This window comes from Thamnophis elegans, chromosome 1, assembly GCF_009769535.1.
Source record: "Thamnophis elegans isolate rThaEle1 chromosome 1, rThaEle1.pri, whole genome shotgun sequence".
In the NCBI taxonomy this organism is placed as follows: domain Eukaryota; kingdom Metazoa; phylum Chordata; class Lepidosauria; order Squamata; family Colubridae; genus Thamnophis; species Thamnophis elegans.
In genome coordinates this window covers 175,950,809-175,977,625 of record NC_045541.1, presented here as the reverse complement: position 1 = coordinate 175,977,625, position 26,817 = coordinate 175,950,809, and the positions used below count along the sequence as shown (strand labels likewise).

At 44.3% G+C, this 26,817-nt stretch overlaps 2 protein-coding genes across 2 annotated transcripts in view; both read left to right on the top strand.

Annotated features, from left to right (window-relative positions):
- Positions 1-4,752, top strand: part of CDC34 (cell division cycle 34) — a 36,126-nt gene extending 31,374 nt beyond the window's left edge. Inside the window, exon 5 of the mRNA XM_032224049.1 lies at positions 3,117-4,752. Coding sequence (XP_032079940.1) covers positions 3,117-3,327 — 211 coding nt within the window. The 3' untranslated portion in view covers positions 3,328-4,752. The remainder of the gene's footprint in view (positions 1-3,116) is intronic.
- Positions 4,753-15,832: 11,080 nt separating this feature from the next.
- The window catches only part of BSG (basigin (Ok blood group)), a 33,108-nt gene continuing 22,123 nt past the window's right edge, over positions 15,833-26,817 (top strand). The window contains exon 1 of the mRNA XM_032223914.1: positions 15,833-15,963. Coding sequence (XP_032079805.1) covers positions 15,900-15,963 — 64 coding nt within the window. The 5' untranslated portion in view covers positions 15,833-15,899. The remainder of the gene's footprint in view (positions 15,964-26,817) is intronic.

Here is a 26,817-nt window from a genome sequence, read left to right as displayed (position 1 = left end):
TGCCCATTACGGCCATAAGTTGTGACCGAACTGTTTTTTTATTATTATTACCTTTTTTTGCAGTGGTTGTTAAGCAAATTGCCATGGTCATTAAGTGAATTGTTAAACGAACCCATTGTTTGCTTTGGGACATTTTTTACTGCAAACTTTGGTTTTTTTCCGGGTTGAAGAAAGTGACATAGCAATAGCAATAGCAATAGCAGTTAGACTTATGTACCACTTATAGGGCTTTCAGCCCTCTCTAAGCGGTTTACAGAGTCAGCATATCGCCCCCAACAACAATCCGGGTCCTCATTTTACCCACCTCGGAAGGATGGAAGGCTGAGTCAACCCTGAGCCGGTGAGATTTGAACCGCCGAACTGCAGCTAGCAGTCAGCTGAAGTAGCCTGCAGTGCTGCATTTAACCACTGCGCCACCTCGGCTCTACAGTTACAGTTGCCCGGGAGGGATGCCCAATTGGGGGCACCTTTCCTGTTCCCAGCAGGGCCTGGAGCTCCCTCCCTCCCACAGCAGCACTCAGGTCCAATGTCCCCCTCTAAGCTGCGCGGCCGCGCACGTAACAAGAAAACTCCGTGCAGCAGTTTTTTAATGTCTTAAAATATGACTAAAAATATCCCCCCTCCCTTCCTCCTCTCTCTGCACCGAACTCTTCTCCAGCGGGTGAAGTCAAGGAAGGCTCTGCCCGGAGACCCATGACGCTGCAGAAGGGAGAATTCCCATTGGTTCTCTGTGGCTTCTTCAGTTCCTGGGAAAATGTGATTCGCTGGTTGTAGCCTGCATTTCTCTGCACATCCGGCGTATCTCAGGCATTGCGTCGTCTGAAGGCCGGTTCTGGCCTCGGCAGCCTTTCTGTGATCCCTTCGCTTTGCGGAGAGAGGGAAGCAGCGTGGAGTTGGACTGCCTGAGCCAAAGGGGTCCACGGGATCTTAAGACTTGATTTTTGAGCTCTACCATTCCACTCCACTCTTTTCCTTTCCTTTTCTTCTATCTGCCTTTCCTTTTCCTTTTCTTTTTCCTTTCCTTTGTCTTTTCCTTTCCTTTCCATATTTCCTCTTCCCTTTTTTCTTTTCCCTTCCCTTCCACTCCCTTCTTCATCCTTTCCTTTCTTCTTTCCCATTTTCTTTCCTTTTTCCTTTCTTCTTTCCCATTTCCTTTCCTTTTTCCTTTCCTTTCTCTTTTCCTTTCCTTTCTCTTTTCCTTTTTCCTTTCCTTCTTTTCCATTTCCTTTCCTTTCTCTTTTCCTTTCCTTTTCTTCTATCCCATTTCCTTTCCTTCTTTCCCATTTCCTTTCCCTCCCCTTCTCTTCCTTCCTTCCTGGGGGGTCTGAGGGAGAGGGAGGGGACCCTTTTCCTCCTTGCCCCCCTCCCCAACATCTGCTCTGATGGCAATTATGGCTAAAAAAAAATCAGGTGCTCAGGCATGAAAATGTGCCGCTCAAACACTATACTTTTCCGCACAGACTGAAAAAAAATTAGAGGGAACATTGCTCAGGTCTCGAACACAGGCTTGGGGGCCTTCAGCCAAGCATCCTAACCACAAGAGCCAGCGTGCTCCTTGCGCCTGACATGAATCTCTAGAGACAGCAATAGCCATCGCACTTAGAACTTATATCCCGCTTTACAGTGCTTTTACAGCGCTCTCTAAGCGGTTTACAGAGTCAGCCTATTGCCCCCAACAATCTGTGTCCTCATTTTACTGGCCTTGGAAGGATGGAAAGCTGAGTCAACCTTGAGCCAGTCAGGATCGAACTGCTTGCAGTGGGCAGTGTCACCCTGAAATACTGCACTCTCGCCACTGTACCATCACGGTCCGTCCTTCCTTCCTTCCTTCCTTCCTTCCTTCCTTCCTTCCTTCCTTCCTTCCTTCCTTCCTTCCCACTTAACACTTAGACTTACAGTGTTTTACAGCCTTCTCTAAGTGATTTACAGAGTCAGCCTCTTGCCCCCAACAATCTGGGTCCTCATTTTACTGACCTTAGAAGGATGGAAGGCTGAGTCAAGCTTAAGGTGGTCCGGATCGAACTCCTGCCAGTGGGCAGAGTCAGCATGCAATACAGGCTGTCCTTGACTTACGACTGCAATTGAGCCCAGAATTTATGTTGTTAAGTTGAGTTTTGGCCCATTTTACAATTTTTCTTGCCACATTTGTTAACCAAATCCCTGCAGCTGTTAAAAACAGTAACCTGGTTGTTAAGTGAATCTGACAATCCCCCTTGACTTTGCTCGTCAGAAGGCCTCAAAAGGGGATCACGTGACCCTGGGGATTCTATAACCGTCATTAATACGAGCCAGTTGTCAAGCATTTGAATTTTGATCATGGGAGATGCTGTAATGGTTATAAGTGTGAGAAATGGTCCTGAAATCACTTTTTTTTCAGTGCCATGGTCACATCAGTCACTAATTGTTCTGACCGAGGCTTCCCCCAAAAGCACGAGGCAGAGTCCTGGTCCCGACAAAACCCCTTTCATTAAACGAATGTGAATTCCTCTCATTCGCATTCAGCCAAGGCCTGGCAAAAAGTCTTTCAAAGGTGAATTTATGACCACAGACCTTATCTAGCTGGGAAAGCTGCCATGTAAATATTTTCCCAAATGAAGTACTGTGCAAGGAAAGACTGGGCACAGAGTCTCTGAGATTCACGGACAGATCTTCACACTCCTGAAACAAACAAACTAAATGAATTGTTTCCTGCAAAAGCTCCCTCCCCTTTCCCTCCTCTTTTATTTCCCATGGGAGGGGCCATTCACCATCCATCCACCTGTGGCTTTACTCCCAAGTCGACCCTGATTTCTTAGCTGTTCTTTTCTTCTGGCAGCTCTGCGCATGCGCACACTGGGAACAGGTTCCAGCTGTTCCTCTGCCTCACTGCTGTCTAGTTCCAAAGGCACCTGGTCACTGCCAGATGACCTCGGCCCCGTCTCTGCCTCCGACGCAGAGCCCTCATCCGAGCCTTCCCCAGCCTCCAGGACTGTCCCATATTCCTCCCCACCCTCCTCACTGTCCGACTCTGCTGCCAGCTCCGCCGGCCGCTGGCGGGCCAAAACACTAATCCCAACTGTCCTGCATTCTAACCACGGCGCCACCGGGACTCTATAAATGAACTTCTCCCTTTCCAGGAAACAAGTCCTGGGAACCAAGGTGGAGGCCGAAAGGGACGGCGTCAAAGTCCCCACCACGTTAGCGGAATATTGCGTCAAGACCAAGACGCCCGCCCCGGACGAAGGCTCCGACCTCTTCTACGACGACTATTACGAAGACGACGAGATGGACGACGAGGTGGAAAGCTGCTACGGGGACGAGGACGACTCCGGCAACGAGGAGTCTTGACGAGGGATTCCCTGCCCCCCCCGCCCCCCTTCTTCTTCTTCTTCCGCCGCCCCCCCTTCCTTCTCCCCCTCTCCCCCTCCCTCCACCGCTGCCTCCTGCTGCTGCACCTGATAGTAGCAATAAATTACCTGACTCATACTTGAACCCTAGGATGCAAACGGCTGAGACCTGGAAACCCCATTCAGCCCCGAGACGAAAGGACCCAAAAACTCTACCTCAAAAGGAAGACTCAGCTTCTGCTTGACTGGGGAGGGGGTGGGAGATCTCCCAGGGGGCTTCAAGTGCTGTGTGTTTTTTGGGGCTTCTGATATTATTATTATTTTTTAAATATCCTTTTATTTGGGGAGGATTTGGGTGGATGGAAGCGACTCCTGATTCATCCTGAGCTGTTTCTCGGGACCGCCTGGCGGGGGGTGAGTTCGGGACCGAGTGCGAGGTTTGGAACAGCTTTCGTGACGTGGGTGGGGTTTTTTTTCCCCTTTAAACAAAAAAAAAAATGCAGGATTTGGGGAGAATTTCTAGGGAGGATTTCCTAGCTGTACCAGCCAGGTTGGGGTGACCTATTAGGCCAGCCTGTATGGCAGAAGCAGGTATTGTGAAGTGGATATTTCCTCTTGGCTCACCCTTGGAGACAAGGCCAGGGAGTCTCCGGAAGTTTCTTCCACAGGAGAAAGATGGTTTCCTTCCTGGAGCCAATTTTGGAGCCCGATCTCTCACAGTTTGTCTCGGTTCCAGCGTTCCGCCAAAACCCGCCATTTGACCAAGATGGTTTCCATGATGGTTTATCCGGTTGCTTTTCCTCTTTCCTTGGCTTGACTTTCTTTCAGGGAGAACCCCCAATTCCCCGGCGAGCGAAGGAACGACAGCGGATAGTGAGGGGGGGGTGTTCCCTGGACTCGGAGTAAAGGAGGAATTGGGCTGTCCGTTGTGCATTGTCGCTTTGGTGTAGAGCTAAAACACAGCCAAAAACAATACAGTTCCTCAGTTCCTAGAGAGGAACTGAGGTTCCTCTCTAGGAACCTTGGTTTGGAGACCCCCATTGCTGGATGTGGGGCAGGCACTGGAGTGGGGCAGAAGGTAGTGGAGTGGAGCCCGCCTTCTATGCCCGCTTCACCGTTGCATCCCTTTCTGAAGCTTATCTCCCTCCCCTTTTTCCAGAGATCCTGAACAAAAGTTGGGTGGCTCCATAGGAGGCCACAGCTCTTACCGAGCAGGCCCATATCTGCAGCCAAGACGGGGGTCCTTCAGCCGGGACAAATTATGGAGGGAAGCATGGACGAGAAAGGCCCTTGGTCTTCCCATTCTCGCCTTCTCCTCCAGGGCCTCCCTCTCCTGATTTTCATTATAGAGAGAAAACAAAGAAACGTTGCTGATGGAAGCAAGAGACTCTGTCCAACCTGGAAGCCTCCCCTTGAAACCAGACAGGGGAGGTAAAGAGGGGATTAACAAGACCAGCAGCCAATCCTTGAATTCCCTCAGAAGCCTCAAAATCCAGATGTTCCATGCCTGCCCAGAAAAATCTGAAGGATCCCCAGCTCTAAAAGACTCATAAAACACGGGGGAATCTCCAAACTTGGCAACTTTTAAGACTTGTGGATTCCAACTTCCAGAATTCCCCAGCCAGCCTGGGAGTTGAAGTCCACAAGTCTTAAAAAGTTACTAGGTTTGGAGACCCCTTGCTCTAAATCAGGGCTGTCCAAACTTGGGAACTTTAAGACTTGTGGACTTCAACTCCCAGAATTCCCCAGCTGGGGAATTCTGGGAGTTGAAGTCCACAAGTCTTAAGTTCCCAAGTTTGGACAGCCCTGCTCTAAATGGACCCACTGGTGGCAAAGGTGTTTAATGTAGGCCAGAGTGTGGCCATAGCCATAATCACAGAGCTCACCTTAGTATCTACCAGGACTTCCATCCTCTGGGCCAGAGAACTTGCTCAGCTCACCCCTCCAGAAGTTAGGAAATTCGGACGGGGTGAACAAGCTAGCTGAGATCCCCTCATAGCTGCTTGTCTGAATGCTTCAAGTCTCAGTCAGAGGCCTGGTAAATAGCATAACCGCTAACAAGCCACGATAGTTGAAGACCTGAAGAACGTTCTCCTTTGGCCTGCTTGAGGAAAAACAAGCCGTCTCAGAGCCTTCGGGGAAGGTGTAAAATAGTAAGCAGCATATGAAAGCAAGGGTAGCAGGACAAGCTATGATTGAAATCTCTTTGAATATTAATAGCTCGGGTTGGTAATTATTGTTGGTTTGAGCTTGGTGATTTGGTTGCAAACGTTTTGTCCCCATTCGAGGTGACATATTCAGTGTGCGTTGAAGTTGTCTCCTCGAACGGGGATGAAACTTTTGCAATCAAATCACCAAGCTCAGAGCTCAAACCAACAACAGAACAAGCTATGATTCCCATTCCTTTCCGTTGCTACCTCAAATCAGAAACAACTCCGGGGAAGACCAAATACCCCAAAAGAAGCCGCATCAAATCCCTCCCGATTGGAAATCTTTTCTGAATCGGTGAGGTGGGGAGGTGTCCTCGTAGGAGAAAGTGGGAGTAATGATTGCCTCAGCCTCTCTGTGGGTAAGAGGACCAGCCCACAAACTCGTAGTACCTAAAGACAACCTTTACGTTTCCACCACGCAATTCTTCTGCTTTCACCTCTTTCAGATGACACAAAGTGACCCAACTGCTGACTTATGGGAACCTTCTCCACACATTCTAATCCGGCCATTCCTTGCTTGGGGTTCAAGTGCCAAAATGGCTGTTGCCCAATCAAGGCCCTCCCATGTTAGAGTCTTATAATCACAAATGTGTTTGGGACTGTTGTTGTGCTCAGACTGCGAAGGAATGTGCCATGATTTGGTCATCTTAAAGCACATTTGGCCTATTGCAACTGGAAGGCAGTTTTCCCCCTTTTTGCAAACGGAGACTGACTCAATGCAATGTCAGATGGATGATCTCAAGATGCACCTGAGCAGGAATTTGGCGTCTGGGATGGCCTCCTAAATTCCTAATGGCAGCCACCACTGAACCTCACAGCCTTCCCCATCATATTCTCCAGGAGGAGCTGAGCCCGGTGTACCAGATTCGTCCCTTCCGAAATAGCCCATGGAAGATGGTAAGGTGTTGTAGGAACACAACCACCCACCACAGCTGTCCTCAGCACTAAGGTAACACCACCACACACACACACACACCCCCAGGAAGATCTGTAGGGCTCCCGCGATGTTCTCCCATGTCTTCTAAAAGTAACGGCTGCACTTTGCTTTTGAAAGCTTCTCTCAACAGGAGTTTAGCACAGAGAAGAGCATCCAGAAGAGGTAAGACGCCTTATAGGACGGCGTTTCCCCAACCGTGGGAACTTTTAAGATGGGTGGACTTCAACTCCCAGGATTCCCCCAGCCAGCACGGGAATTCTGGGAGTTGAAGTCCACCCATCTTAAAAAGTTCCCATGGTTGGGGAAAGGCTGCCCTAGGACAGAAGTCTCCAACCTTGGTAACTTTGAGACTTGTGGACTTCAACAATGGCTGGCTGGGGAATTCTGGGAGCTGAAGTCCACAAGTCTCAAAAGTTGTTAAATGTGGAGATCCGACCCTAGGAGATAAGATTCCCACCCCAAAGACATCTCTGCACAGGTTCTGTTGCTCACTTCCGTGACTCCAATGCAGGACAATGTCACACCTGACTTAGCCAGGAAGGTGGTTCTACCTATAGTGGAAAATAAATAAATCCGCCAGCACCAGCAAGGTGTACAGAATCTGTTCCCTCTCTCTCTCTCTCCTGCATTCCTGCCTTTGGAAATTTTATTCCTTTGAGCTCGCTTTCTTTTTTGCCGATTCCCTCCCCAAGGATGTGACATCCATCTTTTAGAACGGGAGGTGATTGCCCACTTCAAAATGGCTGCCTTTTTCTGCTGTAGAAAAAAAGGACTTCGCTAGATCCAAGTTTTCCTTTTCACAAGTGTGTCCGAGTGGGAGGGAAGGGTTTTTTTTTTATTTTAATTTATTTTTACCCGGGTCCCATGTGTCTCCCTGAGCACTGAATGGATATCCACTCTGCTTGCCTTTGATGTCGCTTTCCTGATTTTTTGTGAGATTATGCCCCTTTCTCCAGGGTGGAATTTGCACCTGGGCAGGGCGGGGGACTGTTAGGAAGCGGGGGGGGGGGGGGAATCTAATGGGTAAAAATCGACTGTTTTGTAGAATTGGGGGTGGGGGGAATGGGTTGGCAGGGGATGGGATATATATATTTTGCTTTTTTCTGTTTTTTGTTTTGTTTTTCTGGATTTGAAGCTATTTAATAAAAGGATTTTGAAAGGAAATGGGAGTTGGTTTTTTTTTGTTTACCTGTTCCGCAGCATCGCAACCTCTGAAGGCCGGGAGGGAAAATTGGTCTAAAATGATAGTGGAGAATCCATTGTGAGCGAGGGGGGGGTTGCCAACTCAAAACTGAAAAAGTGGATGTTAGTCCCTAGTCCAGTGATGGCAAACCTTTTCCGCAGCAAGTGCCAAAAAAGTCATGTGGAAACATCACGAGTGATCAGGGCCGGGCTCCAGAAAAGCTGGGCTTCCGGAGTACATGTGTGCCTGACAATCAACCAACTGGCATCCATGCGCAGGCCGGTTTTCAGCACTGCCGCCTGCGCAAAGGGATCACGCTTCGAAAAAGCTGAACTTCCGGGTTCTGGCGCCCATGCACACCCAATAATCATCTGGCCGCCAAGTATGCATACACTAGTTTTCAGCACCGCCGCGCATGCCAAGGATAGCTGATCATTGAGGGCGCATGCATGCCTGAAACCCAGAAGACAAAAGAGGCAAGGGTGTGCGAGCCGGGCAACACGGCTTCGCATGCCACTTTGGGCACAGATGCCATAGGTTTCCCCATCATGGCCCTAGCCTCTCAAAAGCCTACAATCTTGGAAGGCTGCCAAGTCTCCCCACTGGGCTTGGGTGCATGAAAGGTTTTGCAAACATTTGGCATTCCTCAACCCCGTGAAATTAACTACAGGTGGTTCTCAACTTGCGACCACACGTGAACTCAAAATGTCTCTTGCCGAGACATTTGTTGAAGCATGTTTTGCTCCATTTTACCATCTTTCTTCCCACAGTTGTTAAGCGAATCGCTGCGCCTGTTAAATTAGTAAACATGGTTATTAAGTGAACCTGGTTTTTCCATTGAGTTTGCTTGTCCAAAGGGCCCGGGACACTGCGATGATTCTAAATATGAGTGAGTTGCCAAATTGTGATCACGTGGCCATAGGGATGCTGCGGTCGTAAGTGTAAAAACCAGTAATAAGTTCCTTTTTTTAAATGATGATGTAACTTCGAACGGTCATTAAAAGAATTGAGGACTACCTGTACTTTTGGAGGGCATTTGTGTTGTAGGAAGCTCAGGGTTTCCTTCAATACCAGCAGAGACTCTAAAGTCCTGAGTGTAATGAAGCTTCCTTTATGCAGAAGTGAAAAGGAATATCTAAAAAATCAAGATTGGCGAGATTCACCGAGATGGAAAAAAGCTGGAAATATTATCCTGTTCAGTCAACCAATCGATGCGGAACTGTCTCCGCAGGACTACACATTTATTTATGCCTCACAATTATTTTTACAAATACGTAACGCAAGCTGGCGAACACACCTTCCTCCTCCTATTTTCCCCACCACAAGGAGGTGAGTTAGTCTGAGAGTGGCCCAACGTTACCCAGTTGGCTTTCATGCCTAAGGTGGGACTAGAACTCTCTGTCTCTTGGTGATTGATCCAAAGTCACCCAGCTGGCATTCATACCTAAACCATCTCCTGGTTTTCTAGCCCTAACCACTAGATCAAACTGGCTTCTAATAAATATATTTGAAAGGTGTCTATCCAGGATATTGGTGGCAGCTAGAATCTGAACACATTTTCCACTTCTCTTAACATTTTGCTACGGTGTGCAGAAATGTTCTGACCTAGGCTTCCCCAAAAAGCACGAGGCAGAGTCCTGGTCCCGGCAAAACCCCTTTTATTAAACAAAAGTGAATTCCTCTCATTCACATTCAGCCAAGGCCTGGTAAACAGTCTTTCAAAGGTGAATTTATTAACACAGACCTTATCTAGCTTGGAAAACTGCCATGTAAATATTTTCCAAATGAGGTGCTGTGCAAGGAAAGACTGGACATAAGAGTCTCTGAGATTCAGGGACAGATCTTCACACTCCTGAAACGAATCTAATGAACGAACCAGTGGTGGGTTTCTGCCGGTTTGCACCGGCTCGGGAGAACCGGATGGTGAAATTTACCGATCTGGTGAGAGGAGGTTCGACCGGTGGACCCGGAAGTAACTTCCAGAACACCTGCCCCAGCCCTGTCGCTCACTCGCTCACCCCCGCCCGTCCACACTATCCTAACCCAATTCAGTGTCAAGTCCCATACCTGGGACTGGAGGTGGTGAACGGAGAAGCATGGAGAGGTCCAGCGGCACAATCCACCAGACAGCAGCGGCAAGCTCAGGAGTTTTCTCTTGGATTCCTCTCTGTCCTGCCTCCTCCAATCTCCCAAAGTTCTTTCCCCAGCGTGTGATAGCTTTCTACTGGATTCCCCTCTGTCCTGCCTTTTTTGATCTTCCTAATTTCAGCCCTTAATCCTCCAGTTGTCTATTTTTGGAAGGTTTTCCCCTCTCTTCCCCCTGCCCTTCATAGGAGTCCCCCAAAAAATTGCCACATGTCTTGGGGGGGGGGGTGTCATGTGACTGAGTGTGCATGAGTGATGTCAAGTTGTTCATACCCGCCTGGTCACATGACTGCCAAGCCACACCCACAAAATAGGCCACACCCACAGGATAGGTTCTAAAAAAAATTGAAACCCACCACTGGAACGAACGAAAAAATTGTTTCCTGCAAAAGCCCCCTCCCCTTTCACTCCTCTTTAATTTCCTATGGGAGGGGGCATTCACCTTCCACCTGTGACTTTACTCCCAAGTTGACCTTGATTTCTGAGCTGTTCTTTTCTTCTGGCAGCTCTGCGCATGCGCACACTGGGAACAGGCTCCAGCTGTTCCTCTGCCTCACTGTTGTCCAGCTCCGAAGGCAGCTGAGAACTGCCAGACGGCCTTGGCCCCATCTCTGCCTCCGATGCAGATCCCTCATCCGAGCCTTCCCCAGCCTGCAGGACTGGCCTATGCTCCTCCCCAACCTCCTCACTGTCCGACTCTGCTGCCAGCTCTGTTGGCCGCTGGCGGGCCACAACAATAAAAAAAAAACATTGACAATGATTTGCCAATCTGGTCATGTGCTGATCTGGGGTATTGCAGCCTCTGAATGATCAGGGTTTTTTTTGAGGTTTACCGATCCATAGAGGAGGAGGGGGAAGTTTGGCAAAGAAGAAATAAAAGCAATAAATTCAGATAAAATGGAAAGTCAGCTGGAGTCCTGTGAATGCTTAGCACAAACACAAGCCCTTTAAAGACTTGTGGACTTCAAATCCACAAATCTTAAAAGTTTTCAAGGATGGACACTCCTAGCTTAGCATCTGCAACTCTTCACCCAATTCCCGATGTGACTGGAAGTGATCAGTTCAGATTTCTGTTAAGAGAGATTTCTTCTGTTGATACGACAGAAGAAATGGATACCTGTGCTTCGCAACAAAACTGTGTGATTGGGCTATGCAGGAAAAATTCAGTTCACAATCCGTTGGCTCAGTGGTAGTTGGTGATTGAAACAAATAAAGGAATATCGCTCCCGATGCCTTGAGTCCGGAAGCAGTTCCATAGGTGGAAGGCGTAGACATTTTGGTGAAGTACCGACATTTTAGTACTGTAAGGAGTCCCAGACGGCTCCTGAGTGAAGGAGTGGAAGGTCTGCCAGTTTGAACTGAGGTAATGGAATGTGAGGCAACTGGCAGTTGGAACAGAGTTCTTTTCAGGTGGGGAGGGGGAGTAGAACTCCTTAGCATCAGAGCGTGTTAATTACTGAATAAGAAATACTAATGATCTGATGGTCATTTCAAAAAATCCTTTCTTAGCGAGCACCTAGAAGCCAAGAGGAATATACATGCCAAATTTCAAATGTATAGGTTTTACAGTTCTGGAGATTTCATGATGAGTGAGTGGTATTTGCCTTTTATATATATAGATTAGAACTATTCATAATTTTAGGTAAGAGGCAAAAAAGGCCCTTTTGTGGACACTGAGGATAACAGTGTTCTGTATTGGAGTTTCTCTCTTCCTCCATTTAATAGGCTTATGAACCTTAAAGAAAGTGCAGTTAAGTTGGGAATACAGGATTTGGAACATGGACAAGAGGTGTTTGAAGGTTTTTGAAGAATTTCCCCCTTTTGAAGAATTAAGACACTAAGGCTTATGATATCCAGGTATCATGCCGCCAACAGATATGATTTTATGTGGCATGAAAAGTATGTTTTCAGAGAGTGAGGTCTCTGAGAGACTGAACTACTTAAGCCTCGGCAAGGATATGTGCATTTTGCAATGCTGCTGCAGCACAAAATAAGAGAGTTGGAAGGGATTTTGGAGGTCTTCTAGACCAACCCCTGCTCAAGCAGGAGACTCTAAGTCAGTGGCAGTCAACCTGGTCCCTACCGCCCACTAGTGGGCGTTCCAGCTTTCATGGTGGGCGGTAGGGGTTTTGTCCGATACTGAAGCACTTTCATTTTTTTTTAAATTTAATTGACTTTTTTACAAAATCATAGCATTATTTAAACATTTTCATTAGGTTTTCATAAAATCACCATTACTGTGGAACCGGTGGGCTGTTAGAAAATTTTACTACTGACAAGAGATATAAAAGTGGGCAGTAGGTATAAAAAGGTTGACTACCCCTGCTCTAAGGCTTTCAAACAACTGACATTTCAGAGAGCTTCTGTGTTTAGGAGCAGTCTACCCCTACCCACCTGCTCTTACAGAGACTGCTTCCAGAGACTGACCAGCTTATGAAGGAATTCAAATCTTGTTTGCAAGAAAAGCACGCAAGAGCTTCTATCCCTTTTGCCTCTGCTGAAGTTAAAAGAGATTAATCCAACACAGAGATTATATATTTCTGCACAAAATTAAGCCCTGTTTGTACAGGGGATCCACGACTCAGGGCCACAATTGAGCCCCAAATTTGTGTTGCTAAGTGAAACATTTGTTAAGTGACCTTTGCCCCATTTTACGACTTTTCATGCCACAGTTGTTAAGTGAATCACTGCAGTTAAGTTAGTCACACAGTTGTTAAATGAAACTGTTTGTACAGGGGATCCACGACTCAGGGCCACAATTGAGCCCCAAATTTGTGTTGCTAAGTGAAACATTTGTTAAGTGACTTTTGCCCCATTTTACGACTTTTCATGCCACAGTTGTTAAGTGAATCACTGCAGTTAAGTTAGTCACACAGTTGTTAAATGAAACTGGCTTCCCCATGGACTTTGCTTGTCAGAAGGTTGCAAAGGGGGAATCACATGACCCCGGGACACTGCAATGGTCATAAGTACGAGTCAGTTGCCAAGAGGCTGAATTTTGATCATGTGACCCTGGGGATGCTGCAATGGTTATAAGTGGCCTGGGGATAAGGATAATTGCCCCTCCCGAATGTTGTATGGATGTTGCCTACTATTTTTAGTATATGTCTCTATTTTGTTGTCTGTATCCCCCCTTCCTAGTTTTATGTGAGCCGCCCTGAGTCCCCTCAGGGAAAAGGGCGGCCTACAAATTCTAATAAAACTATAAAACTATAAAACTAAACTATAAGTGTAAAAAATGACCATAAGTCACTTTTTTCAGTGCCTTTGTAACTTTGAACGATCACCAAGTGAATTGTTAAGTTGAGGACTACCTGTACAGGTGAAACTCGAAAAATTAGAATATCGTAAAGTTCATTTATTTCAGTAATGCAACTTAAAAGGTGAAACTAATATATGAGATAAGACTCATTATATGCAAGATAGTTCAAGCCGTGATTTGTCATAATTGTGATGATTATGGCATAGAGCTCGTGAAAACCCCCAAATCTACCATCTCAGAAAATTAGAAGATTACATGCAATCAATAAAACAAGGATTGTACATAGAACAATATCGGACCTCTGAAAAGTATAAGCATGCATATGTACTCAGTACTTGGATTGGGCCCCTTTTGCAGCAATTACTGCCTCAATGCGGCGTGGCATGGAAGCTATCATCCTGTGGCACTGCTGAGGTGTTATGGAAGACCAGGATGCTTCAATAGCGGCCTTCAGCTCTTCTGCATTGTTTGGTCTCATGTCTCTCATCTTTCTCTTGGCAATGCCCCATAGATTCTCTATGGGATTAAGGTCAGGCGAGTTTGCTGGCCAATCAAGCACAGTAATCCCACGGTCATTGAACCAGGTTTTGGTGCTTTTGGCAGTGTGGGCAGCTGGAAAATGAAGTCAGCATCCCCATAAATCTCATCTGCAGAAGGAAGCATGAAGTGTTCCAGAATCTCCTGGTAGACGGCTGCGTTGACCCTGGTTTTAATGAAGCACAGTGGTCCAAAGTCCTGTTGCTCCTTGCTCCAAAGTCCTCTTTTCTGATGAGAGCAACTTTTGCCAAAAGCACCAAAAACTGGTTCAATGACCGTGGGGTTACTGTACTTGATTGGCCTCTCCATTCTTCCTCCATACTCTGGGTCCTTGGTTTCCAAATGAGATGCAAAAGTTGCTCACATTTGCATCTCATTTGGAAACCAAGGACCACAAGTTTCACACGTATACATTATGATTGAGCATGGTGCATGGATCCAGCCCATAACACACTTAGAATGCTGCATCCAGTTTTGGTCACATTATAAAATAGATGCCGAGACTCTGGAAAGAGTGCAGAAGACAGCAACAAAGACGATTAGGGGGCTGAAGACTAAATCAGATGAAGAATGGTTGTAAGAATTAGGTATGTCTAGTGAAAAAAAAGGGTGGCTCAGTGGCTAAAATGTTGAGCTTGTCAGTCCAAATGGTCAGCAGTTCAGCGGTTCAAATCCCTAGCGCCACATAACAGAGTGAGCTCCCGTTACTTGTCCCAGCTTCTGCCAACCTAGCAGTTTGAAAGAACGGGGGGAAAAAATGCAAGTAGAAAAATAGGAACCACCTTTGGTGAGAAGGTAACAGTGTTCTGTGCGCCTTCGGCGTTTAGTCATGCCAGCCACATGACCACAGAAACGTTTTTGGACAGCGCTGGCTCTTCGGCTTTGAAACGGAGATGAGCACCGCCCCCTAGAGTCGGGACCAACTAGCACATATGTGCGAGGGGAACCTTTACCTTAGTGAAAAAAAGGACTAGGGGAGAAATGATAACAGTCTTCCAATATTTGAGGGGTTGCCACAAAGTTGATAGGGTCAAGCTATTATCCAAAGGACCTGAAGGCAGGACAAGAAACAATGGTTGGAAACTAATCAAGGAGAGAAACAACCTAAAATAAGTATAAATTTCCTAACAGTGAGAACAATTAATCAGTGGAAAGGATTGTCTTCAGAAGTTGTGGGTGCCCCATCACTGGACTTATTTAAGAAGATATTGGACAGCCAGTTGTCTGGAACATTGTATTTCTCCTTCTTGGAAGCGTCTTCCTTTTTGGTTTCTTGGTTTTACAATTTTCTAAGACTGAGCTAATTTCTTTTAAACCGATTAAAGCTTCGTGGTTACCGAGCATTGTGCTTTTTCTAGGCGTCTAAAACCTGTTCCTTTGCTATTCACCGGCATAAGCTGCTTTTATGAACTTAAATCGAAGTGTGAATTCATAATGATTAATTGCACCATAATTTCCATGCAGCAGGACAAGGATTATTACGCAACGCACCCGCCCCGCCCCGCGCCCTCCTGCTTAATAACCTCCAGCGAGGTCAACGCAGCGCCTTTCACAATCGACTGTCCTTCTGCACGACCCATAGTCAACAGGGAAAAGGTGAAGAGTGGACGGGGCCGCTCTGTCCTCGCCTTGTGGTTGGTCGTCAACATCTTTACGGGCATACATTTTTAGAGGATAACGTGGATTGGCTTGGGTTGCTGTCAGTCTGCAGACGCCATGCTCTGATTGGGCAGCGCTGGAGAATGCTCAGGACCTGATTGGTGGTTGCTATTGCGACCGCCCATTGGGGTAGGTGATAGCGTAGAGGTCAGTAGTTTGTTTGGCCAAATCATGAACGGTATAAAAGCTTGTGGCCCGGCTCTTTCCCGAAGGCTTTTCCTTCTCAATCTCCCTTTGTATGAGGTCTTCCGCCCGCGCCCGCTCTTCCTGGGTTGCCCCATAATACCACACAATCGCTTCTCTCAAAAGCTTCACCTCCGCCAACGTCCAATCACCCGCCGGGGCCGATCGCTTCGTCATCCGCGATTGGCTGCGACTCATGATTCTCATTCCCACTTTTATCCCAGCCCTTTCGAATAACCGCGCGCTCCTGGATTCTGAGTGGACCAGCCCTCGTGTCACTCCGAGGGGCCCGAACCAATAGTGAAGTCGGGGGCTCCTCGCGCTCGTCCGCTATTGGCTTTTTGCCGCCCGGCGGGCCCGCCCCTTTTCATCCCCTTGGAAAGGGCTATAAGCTCCTGAGGCGGACGAAGCGGGACCGGCTGGGACGTGTGAAACTGTGCCAGGCGGCGGGGCGGTCATGGCGGCCGGGCTCGTGCTACTGACGCTGGGGCTCTGCGCCCTTGGAGGCGCCTCGGCAGCAGGTAGGGCTGGTCTGTGGGGGGGCCCCCAGGGACGCTTCCATGCCCGAAGTGCCCCCGCGTTAGTTGGTTTCCCCTCCGGAGGAAGAAGACGGGGGGCGCGGGGGGAGAAATCTTCCATAAAACGGCTCGAAAGCCTTTTTCGCCCGTTGGTCGCCGCGTTCCTGGAGGAGGGAAGATGCCTCGCCTGCCTCGAGTTCATGAAAAGGGGGGAGGGTCGTCCCCTCGTTCGTTAGGAGGGAAATGTCCCCCTTCAAGATAATGAGGGGAGGGGGGCTCCTCATACGGTAATTTATATTGGGGGGGGAGAGAAAATGTTTCCCTCAAGTTAATGAAGGAAGGGGAGGGAGACTTCTCTGGTACATTTGGGGGGAAGGGGGACATCTCCCCCTCAAGGTAATAAGGGGAGGGGGGCTCCTCATACATTATTGGGTGGAGGGAAATGTCCCCCTCAAGGTAAGGGGGCATATGGGGCCTTATATATTCAGGGGAGGGGGAATTTCCCTGAAGTAATGAGGGGAGGGGGCTCCTCATATGGTACTTTATGGGGGGGAATGTTCCCCTCAAGTGAAGGAAGGAAGGGAGGGAGACTCATCTTGTACATTTTGGGGGGGAGGAAACATCTCCCCCCTCAAGGTAATAAAGGAAGGGGGCCTTATATATTGAGGGGAAATCTTCCCCTGAAGTAATGAGGGGAGGGGGCTCCTCATAAAGTACTTTATGTGTGTGAGGGGGGGGGAATGTTGTACATTTTGAGGGAAGGGAACATATTCCCCTCAAGGTAATGAAGGGAGGGCTTCTCGTACTTTATTAGGGGGGGAAATGTCTCCTTCAAGACAATGAGGGGAGGGGGATCCTAATGAATGTGGTGGGGTGGGCCTCCTCTTGTACAATTTTGTGGGGAGTGAAAATGTCCCCCCTCAAGATAATTGGGGGGGGGGAATGCCTCCCTGGCTGTTAATGAGGGGAGGGGGCTCATACATTATTGAGAGGACGGGAAATTTCCCTCTCAAGGTAATGAGGGGAGGGCTTTTCATACTTTATTGGGAAGGGAATGTCTCCTTCAAGACAATGAGGGGAAGGGGATCCTCATACCTTATTTGGGAGAGGGAAAAGTCGCCCTTGAGATTAGGGGAGGGAGGGGATCCTCATTGGGGGAGGGGAAAAATCTCCCCTCAAGTGAATGAATGTGGTGGGGTGGGCTCTTGTACATTTTTGTGGGGAGGGAAAATGTCCCCCTTCAAGGTAATATGGAGGGGAAACTGCCTCCCCCCTGTTAATGAGGGGAGTGAGGAATCATCTCCTACATTATTGGGGGGGGGAATCTCCTCAAGATAATGAGGGGAGGGGGCTCATACTTTTTTGGGAGGGAAGAAAATGCCCCGCTCAAGACAATAAGGGGAGGGGGGACCCTGCTACATTATTGGGGAGGGAAAATGTTCCCTGCTCAAGATAATGAGGGAGAGGGAAAGCACCTTCCCACATGTTAATGAGGGGAAGGGGATTCTTCTCATACATTATTGTTGGGAGGAAAGTCTCCCCCCTCAAGATAATGAGAGGAGGGGAGCTTCTCATTATTGAGGGGAGGGAAAATGTGCCCTTCAATGAAGGGAGGGGGCTCAAACGTTTTTGAGAGCAGGGAAAATGTCCCCCTCAATATGACGGGAGGGGCAGATCTCATACATTATTGGGAGGGAGAATGTTCCTACATTATTGTTGGGAGGAAAGTCTCCCCCTCATGTTAATGAGAGGAGGGGGAGCATCCCTCATACATTCATGGGGTGGGGGTGGGGAGTTGGAGAAGCTCTCTGGAGGATTGGAGTAGGTACATACTTATACAGTGATTGGGCAAGAGTGTCCCTGGTGTGATTGGTGGGGAAAGTCTCCTCATCCCTTCAAGAAGGGAGGAGGAAGTCATACCCTGTCTTAATGGGGAAGGGACCAAGTCCCCCTCCTCTGTTACAGAAATGGGGAGAAGTATGAAGCTAGCCCAAGCTGATATATTGTGTAATTATTGTTTTTTTAGGCAAGGTGAAATAGAATTGTGTAGTGTGAGCTTCAGCCTACTATGAGAATCAATCAAGTGTGCTAGACTATTGTTTTTTTTATTTTGGGTGGCCAAAACCCACCTCAACCTAATTATTGGGAAATTAGGAGGAATGTGTGATAGATATGTTCACTGCCGAGTTATTTGTTAAATAATAAAGGTGGGATACAAATAAATAAGTAATTTGGTGTAAACCTAGCTGTATTGTGGGAAACGGTATTGGGAAGAGCAGTGGAGAGATACTGAGCTCATGATAATGGGCCAGAGGGTTAGTATCTCACATATTGTTTGTGTAGGAAGAGAATAGTTAAGAAGCTGAAACTCAGGAAAGAATATAGTTCTTCCTTGTGTGGGAATGGGGAAAAGGAGGGGAAGAAGTTGAAATGTATGAGTGATCTTCCATGTATGGAGAATATGCATTCATATACAGGATGGGAGAGACTGGATAATACAATGCTGTCGCTTATATTACATTACTAAAAACACATTCTTGCTCATTTATTATAGCTTTCTTGATTTCCTGTTTGATACTTTTCTGATTGGCGTAAATAGTAAGGTATTTGTATTTTTAAAAAATAATGAAATTAAGGGAGGGTTTTAAACAACATTTGTATTTTATATTTGAAAATTAATTACTTTCCAGACTATTTTCAGTATTTAAAGAGATTTTTCCCAATAGCCTCCCACTCATAAAATGCCTGCCAAAATTACCCTTGGAGAAAAACCAAACATACTATAGTGGACTATACAATAATTACAAGTAGCAATGTGTCTTAAGAATGAATTCAAACATTGAAATGAATATCAAAAACAATGGCAAAGTATAAAACATAGTACACAAGGAAACTTATTCATGTCTTCTCTCTGATATGCAGATTTCTATGTAATTTTCTAAAATTCTAGACTGTTTTCATCAAGACTTCATATACATTTCTCATACTCTATTTCCTATTCAAATTTTTTGAGCATCCCTGTGAAGGAATTTAAAACTCATAACTTATATTAACTAATGAAATGTAAAGGAATATGCATGATAAATTCATACAAGTCTCTTTGACAGACAATATCTAAATAAGTAAAAGCTATAGTATCTTTGCTTTTTGATTCCTGTTGCAAGGATGAAAGACTTTTAATTTTTTCCTTTCTCAGATTTTCAAGAAATGTTTTTTTAGTATTGATAAGGAAAGAAAATAAAATAGCTAAGGAGTAATTGTTTATACTGAGAAGCCAGAAGTGTTGCTCTGTGAGTCAGATGAGCAGTTTCCAAATTGGATTAATAAAATTCTGAATCCACTAGGAAACCATAGTAGTGCAGAGAGAAGTAACAGGCTAAATTAGGCTTGAAGTAAAAGTTCTCTTGAATCTCAGACTACAAGATTTTTGAAAACACTGTAAGATTGCTGGATAGATTTTTTTCACATGGGTGTTAGGAAAATATGTTTGTCCGCCATGAAAATTTAAATGTAAAGAACATAATGAGTGTGCCTGTAAAAGAAAGGTTAGGAACCTTTATTATGAGCCCAATATCTAGAAGGATTGAGTTTCATAGTCATGTGAATCTGTGAGAAGGAATATGAGGAGAAATTTCCCAAATCAAATTGAAATTGAAATCACAATGGCAGTGTTGCCACAACACACATTCTTCTGAATAGTTTACTGCATGCTTTTTGAAAAAAAGATGTAAACCAAAGAAAAAATTGTATGCTTCTGCCTCATTGACAGGTGAACCTCTCATATGAGTTATTGACTTCTGCAGATAGATGTAGTGAGATACGGGAGAAATGTGTTGGACTTAGGTAATCTTACTTAGAAGGAAAGGAATAAAGGAGGATGAAAATAGTAGTAAGGGTGAGTCACTTTTCTAGACATTTAAAAGAAAATAGCAATAGGAAAAAACAAGTTTAGATGTGAAAATAGAGGAAGAAAAGTATGTGTCTCATCACAATGGGGTACAATTTTTGGTCTCTGAAGTAATAAGTTTATTCACTGATTAAAATTGTCTCCTTAATATGAATCATTTAAATGTAAAGCTGCCTTGATCTTTTACTCCCATCTCCCAATGTAGAATTTATTTTCCCTCCCACTTTAATGACTGTGGTCTAGGCTAGGGAACAGATTTCCTGACATTTTGGGCTTACTGTGGCTGGCATTTTCAAAGGCAGTGCCAGTGAAATATCAGGAAATTTGATATGTAATGCACAGTTGCCAAATCCTGCAGCACAAAACTGCCCAACAGGTTTGTTTGTTTTATGCTTTCACAATCCTTAAGTTCCTCATCTAATTGAAGAATATGCCATTCCTACATCATGCTTGCTCTTAATATGTTCTTGGTTTCATCGAAATTCTTATCCAGTGCTACTTAGCATGCATGTTTTTAAATTAGATGTATCTTTTAAACTAGAAACTGCAAATCTTGTAGTTCTTAACACCAGCTACCTTTGATATTTCATATATTGTTTTTCAGCTTGCACTGAAGGTAGAGAAGTTAAAGCAACTTTGGAGTAGAAATAAGTTCCATGTTCCCACTGTTTTGTTCGTTAGAAATAGGCATAGGCATGATAAAAATTCCTTAATTACACAACAGATGAATATCTTAACCATAGTTTCAACTTAGAAAGCTGTGAGCCTCCTAAATCAAGTCTAAAAATGCTAGAGAATTCTTGGAGGCCTGACACTCAGACAAATAAGTCATCAATAGGCACATAGAGATAAACAACATCTACATACCATTGAAAAGAAACAATCAGAAAACCAAAAAGAAATAAATGCTCTTCACACCAATCAACACCCAGATAAGCAGCGATTAATACCAGATCAAGGAACCACCAAGAACAATCCCATCAACGCTGACAGAGCAAGCCACTTGTATATAAGCAGAGTAAATGTCATTCCCTTCTAGCACTGATTATGTTGCCTAGATGGATAATGAAAGTCTGCAAGAAAACAGCCAAGCACAGATAGTACCAAAGACCACACAGATTTATTTATTCTTCAGATTAAACACAGCTGGAACATGAGATGGGCAGAGGTCTTTCGCTTCATGAAGTTATATCTGCAGGATTGAGTCAGACTTATAATTCCTCAGTGTTGACAGTATTATTCTTTGGAAATTATTTTCCAAAACACATGTGGGTTGTGAAAAAACATGATGCTAACCATCCCTCTTCATTTCCTTTAGAAAAACATTTAAATTTCCAAATCCAATAGGAAAAATTGTTTCTCTTGGTTTGTCATTTGTGTTTCCCTTTTAAATTTTAAAACTCACCAAATTTATTTTGTAAATCCAGTGAAACATTTTTCTAACTCATTCTCTTGGCCTCAAGGTTGAGATTCACAATCATCCAGTCATGATTGTTCCAAAAGCCAATCTCCTGAAAACCAAAACAGGTTATATTTTCCATGATAAGTTGGTTTTTCTTTATGATTGATTCCAAAAACTTCTTGTAAACATTTCAATGCACCAATTTAATTTGGTCCATTATAACTTTCCAAGATCAAAGCTTTCTTCAGCTTTTTGCTGTTTATTTCAGATATTTCTAAAATCTTAAGGTTATGGTTAAAATTTCATTCAGTATTGAAGGCAGAGTCACCTAACAATAGCTAGAAGTAATTAATGAGCAATTCCAAAAGTGATTGGAAAGTGAGTTTTGTGACCTTTAAGTGTCCTTTAAAGTCTCCACCAAGTTGTGAGCAAGATGGCTATTCACATCATCATCATCTTCTATCTTCATCTTTAAGCACAGGAAAAAAAACTGTTGTGAGAAGTAGCCATTTGGAGCACACGTGAGCTCCAAATGGCTGCTGTCAATCTCCTGTCCTCTCCTTAGCCAGAGAGGATCCTTCGAGAACAACGTTTGGTTAGAGTGCAGTACTGCAGGCTACTTCTGCTGACTGCCAGCGGCCTGCAACTTGGCAGATCGAATCTCACCAGGCTCGAGGTTGATTCATCCTTTCATCCTTCCGAGGTGAGTAAAATGAGGATCCAGGTTCTTGGGGGCAGTAGGCTGACTCTGTAAAACACTTAAGAGAGGGCTGTAAAGTGGTATGAAGCGGTATGTACCAAGTCTTATTGCTATTGGTCTTTTGCAAAGGTTGTTGACTGTGCTTCAACTCGCCATACCTCCCCTGCAAGTCTGAACTTAGATACCGTAATTAGTAAAGCTCTCTAAAATTTCAGAATGTGTAAAAATGTAGCTTGGTTTTTAATATCTTATTTAAATAGTTTCGCTTCTAGAAGGTTATAGAGCCTGTTTGATGCTGGAAAACCTAGCCTGTTATTTCTAGGGGTGTGTAACATTTGTTGTGGTTGAAACACTTCCAGTGAGGTTAGAATAACTCCTTTCAAGTTTGAAACAGCTGATTGGCCTCAAAAATAATTTACATACCTCTAAAGGTTTCAGAGGGTTTCTCAAAATCTCTAGCTGACATTTCTGTTTTTGCTCTTGTTTTTAGACATGTGTGAAACTCTAAAGCACATCTAAAACTTAAAATGATGACCGTGCTTTCATTGACTCAAGGTGACTTACATTATTATATTGCCCAAGTTTTTAACATTGAAGGTCAAAGTGGATTGAGAAATGGGAGTAGTCCTTTGTAATGAAACAGCAGCATCCATTTGTATCTGTTCATCTTACAGCAGTATCACATGTTTCTTCCTTGTAATTTTGCCCATGCAATGTTTAATTTGTCACATATCCTTTGTGAGATGGCCAAAGGTTTATTATCACTGGTTTACTTACGCAAGCAATGCTTAGCTCTTCCTTTTCGTATTAGAGCTCCGGATCATGCAGCAAAACTGGTGGGGGGTAGATTTGCAGAATTCATACTTAAGTTGAAAGATTTGTTGTTAGAAAATTCTGTAATGGTGGCCTATCCAGATAACCTACACAAACAACGATTGAAACATTGGCCAGTGCTTAAGTTTCCTGGTTTTATCTCTAAGGTGGTATTAGAAATTTGCAATAAGAGATCTTCACGCCACAAGTAATTTTGTAGTTTTGGAAGACATTTATAGCACTAGCAGGTTACAAAGTGCTGGTGTTTATGCGCACAAACTGAAGTAGAATCTGCATCTGAGATCTCTTACATTTTAGTTAGAAGGATCATGATGAGGAATTGATTGGCCACAAGAAGTTGAGATCTGTGGTTTAGTAGAGATAGTCTTCAAGTTATGACTTTAATGGAGCCTGACTATCACCGTCATAACTCAGGTCAATTATAGCACTAGCACTTAGTTTTATATACTGTTCCACAGTGCTTGACAACTCTCTTTAAGAGGTTTTACAGAGTCAGCCTATTGCCTCCCAAAATCTGGGTCCTCATTTTATCGACCTCGTAAGGATGGAAGGCTGAGTCAACCTTGAGCTGGTCAGGATCGAACTCCTAGCAGTGTCAGCCTGCAATGCTGCATTTTAACCACTGTGCCACCAGGGCTCCTGACCAATTTGATTTTACAGCCCTTTTTGAGGCAGCCATTAAGTGAACCAATGATTTACTATCAGTGCAGGTTTGCAAAAACTGAAAGTAAATGTTTTTTTGACAAAACTACAGTAAAATGCCGTCGCACGACTGTGGGGCGCTACAAACTGGTGTAAATGTGACCCAGCTGTTGAGCGCCCACAGTGTGGTCATGTGATCATGGAGGTGTTGACCATAGGACCTTTGAATCCAGGCCCTAAGTATCCCTAAGTCCATCAAAAATTTGAAGGGTCACTAAGCAACCAGTTGAGGACAATCTACATGATTTGAGTAAACAGTGATACTGTTGACCAACCATAGGTGACAGCACTTACTGAATCAAAGGTGTAACACTTGAGAAAATTTAGAAACAACTTTATTCATTTGTGAGCTAAACTGACTTCTTAACATACCTCTGATGATTTTCTTTGCTTCATTCAGAGTCATTTTTCTATTTGTGTTTTACCTTCTCCCTGTCCCCCAGTTCAAAATGATGCTGAAACATTGATTGACAGAAGAGAAGACCTCCCTTTAAGATTTCTAGGGCTGTTTCATATATGCTTTGTGTTTACTTGGAAGAAGACAAAGAGTGGCTTTGCCTTCAAGTGTTTGTGAAGAAGTATTTTCACATAACCCCTCAGGCAGAAAAGAGATTTCAGAGTGTAACACCTGTTAGCTTCTTAAACCAAATGCCTGTTTTTCTGGCATTGTGCTGCACTGTGGATTGTCAATTCCCTTTTAAATCCAAAGCAAAAAACAGATCAAGAAAAAGGACAAAGCAATTACAGAAAAAGAAAGGGTGGGGGGGAAGCAGTGCTTCTTAAAAATAAAAGTTTTACATAACCATTTTAATAAAAGGTGGGCCATATTTCCTTTCAATTGTTTATACATAATCTAGTTTATAAACAAATAGGTATCAGTTAACAGACAATTTCAATCCACTAAGTAATTACAGCCAAAAATTTGTTCCAAAAGAGACTGGTTTATTAGTTGGGTAATGTAGATGCTGACCTCTGTCTGTAACCCGGCAGTTTAATGTTTGATTAGACTAATCTTTGAATAGATCATTAGCTCAGCAGCTCTGGGAATGTGCATGTGACACATCTTTATAGCTGGTTTTTACTGGACACGCTAGCTCTGCAAAATAGAAGCCAGGAGCAGCAGTCTTGTGAAACGTCAAATATTTCCATGTTTCCCTTTATCTTTGCAATGTACGTTACAATTGGCTTGTGGAAGTAGCTTACGTGTTTCAAAAATGCTGTTATTATCCCTTACCACTTCTTTGGAAACGCAAGGGTCTGTCTTGTTTATACTGGACACAGAACAGATGAAGCTGCTTTGTTTACTAGGGTTTAAAGTTAATCCAGGCCAATCCAGTGAAATGCAGCTGGCTGTGTATTTTAATTTTTATTTATTTGTTTATTTTTGGATTGCAGATGCTAAGGATCGAACATAACAAACCATGCATTTGGTGCATTGAAGAGAGAGAAAGATCATGGCTAGGAGCTTGTTATCAGATGCCCCTCATGGGAAGCACATCCCTTCCAGTCCTGTTCTTGCCCCTCTCCCAACCTCAGCCTGTTTCTTATCTGGCTAAAAGCATAGTGTTGCAAATGTCCTGGTGAGACGTGTTTGGGGCAGTGCCTGCTTTGTGAGGGAGTGTTTAAAATTAAGGGAGGGATAGAAGAGAGAATTACCTGTATGTCCAGCAGGCCTATGCGTTGATAACACCCAGCTTTGATGTGCTCTTAACGGAACCATCTCAAATCCCTTTGAGAGTTTTCTCTGAAACAATATTGGTTTCAGGGATCCTTTATTTTTTTCTCTCTCATTTCACAAGGAAGTTATCTTCATCCTTGAACCTGATTGTTCTGCTATCTAGCTTGAAAGCATCTTACAGTCGATTTAGGCAGGTAGATTTTTATGGTAGCATAGTCAGCTTTACGAAGTTATTACTATTTTATATTGGGCCATTTCTGTCCTTGGCAGATTATGGCATTTTCTATTGCAAAATAAAGATACACCTGCTTGGGAAAACGAAGCATATGCTTGAATGGATCTGTTGTAAAGAGATTAAAATGTTATCTCCCTGATCACTTCAACTGGCATCTGTTTTTAACTGTTATCCCAGCTCTTCAGTGCTAGAACAAAATTATTTGGCCCTTGTTTAGACATCGGTGTCTAAAATTCTAAGATTCTAATCCAAAGCATACGAGACTTGCGTTATTAAAGATTAAGATGCCTGATTTCTAGTGGCCAAGAACCTTATTGGGAGGCAGAGGCATTGTTTAGGGAACGAAACATCTCTTAAAAACATCTTTTTAAAAAGAATATCTGTTTTGCTTTAAAAGAACATTGCTCTTGGCAAAACCAGCTGTCTAAAGAGGTTATAGCTAGTTGTGTGTGCCAGTTATTTTATACAGCCTTGCAGTTCCACCCTCTAGTGAGGGAAGGTTTTAGTTAAAGGTGACTTTGAAGCAAAAATGACGGTTTTCCTTTGGGCAAAAAAATCTAGGTAGAAACAGCTGAAAAATCAGTGGTTTGTATCTGCCTTTAAACGGGCCCCTGTTGTTTTTCTGTAGCTCTTTTTCTCCATTCTAATTAAGAGTCTTAATTGAGTAGGCTTAAGCAGGCTTTTAAGGTAATCCTTTTACTTCACCGCCATCTTACATTCAGATGACTGCTATTTCTTCTCTGTTTTTAATTGGAAATATAAATATTTTAAATGTGATTAAAGTTAATATGTCGTGGCTAAGAATACCAGGGCTTAATGTATCTTGTTTCTTTGTTATCTTTTGCTGCTGCTTCCCTTCTATCTGTTGGGGCATCCTTCTTGGAAGGATTCCTGATTGCTTGGCCCTTGTTTTCAATTCATCTGGTACTTTATATAGCGGAGCTATTTTAAATAGTCTCCCTGTATGGATTCTAACATTTTGTTGGGAATGTCAACCGGCAACTAAGCTGTCTAGGCCGCTTGACCTATAAAGGAGCCGAACATTTTAGCGTCCTACTTCGATTTCTCCCTAAGTGCTGCGGAAATAAATAAAAGCAATACCAGTTTTTAACTGCAATTTAAAATGTAGTCATTTCACACAGAGAGGCAATCCTCAGAAGTGCCATTACAGAAAGTATATTGCAGATTTTCAGTTCTTATCAACTTTTAGGTATATGCTTTCCCCCAGAAGGAGATATTTGCACAGATCTGTGAGGAGAATGGGCAGTTTTAAAAATGAAAGAAATAGCCATTAAAAAGCATTTCGATGTAAAACTGTTTTAAAAAGTCCAAATTTTCATTCTGGGGAAATCTATCATGGCTTCCAAATAGGCTCTGTGTTTATCAGTCAGATCTGGAA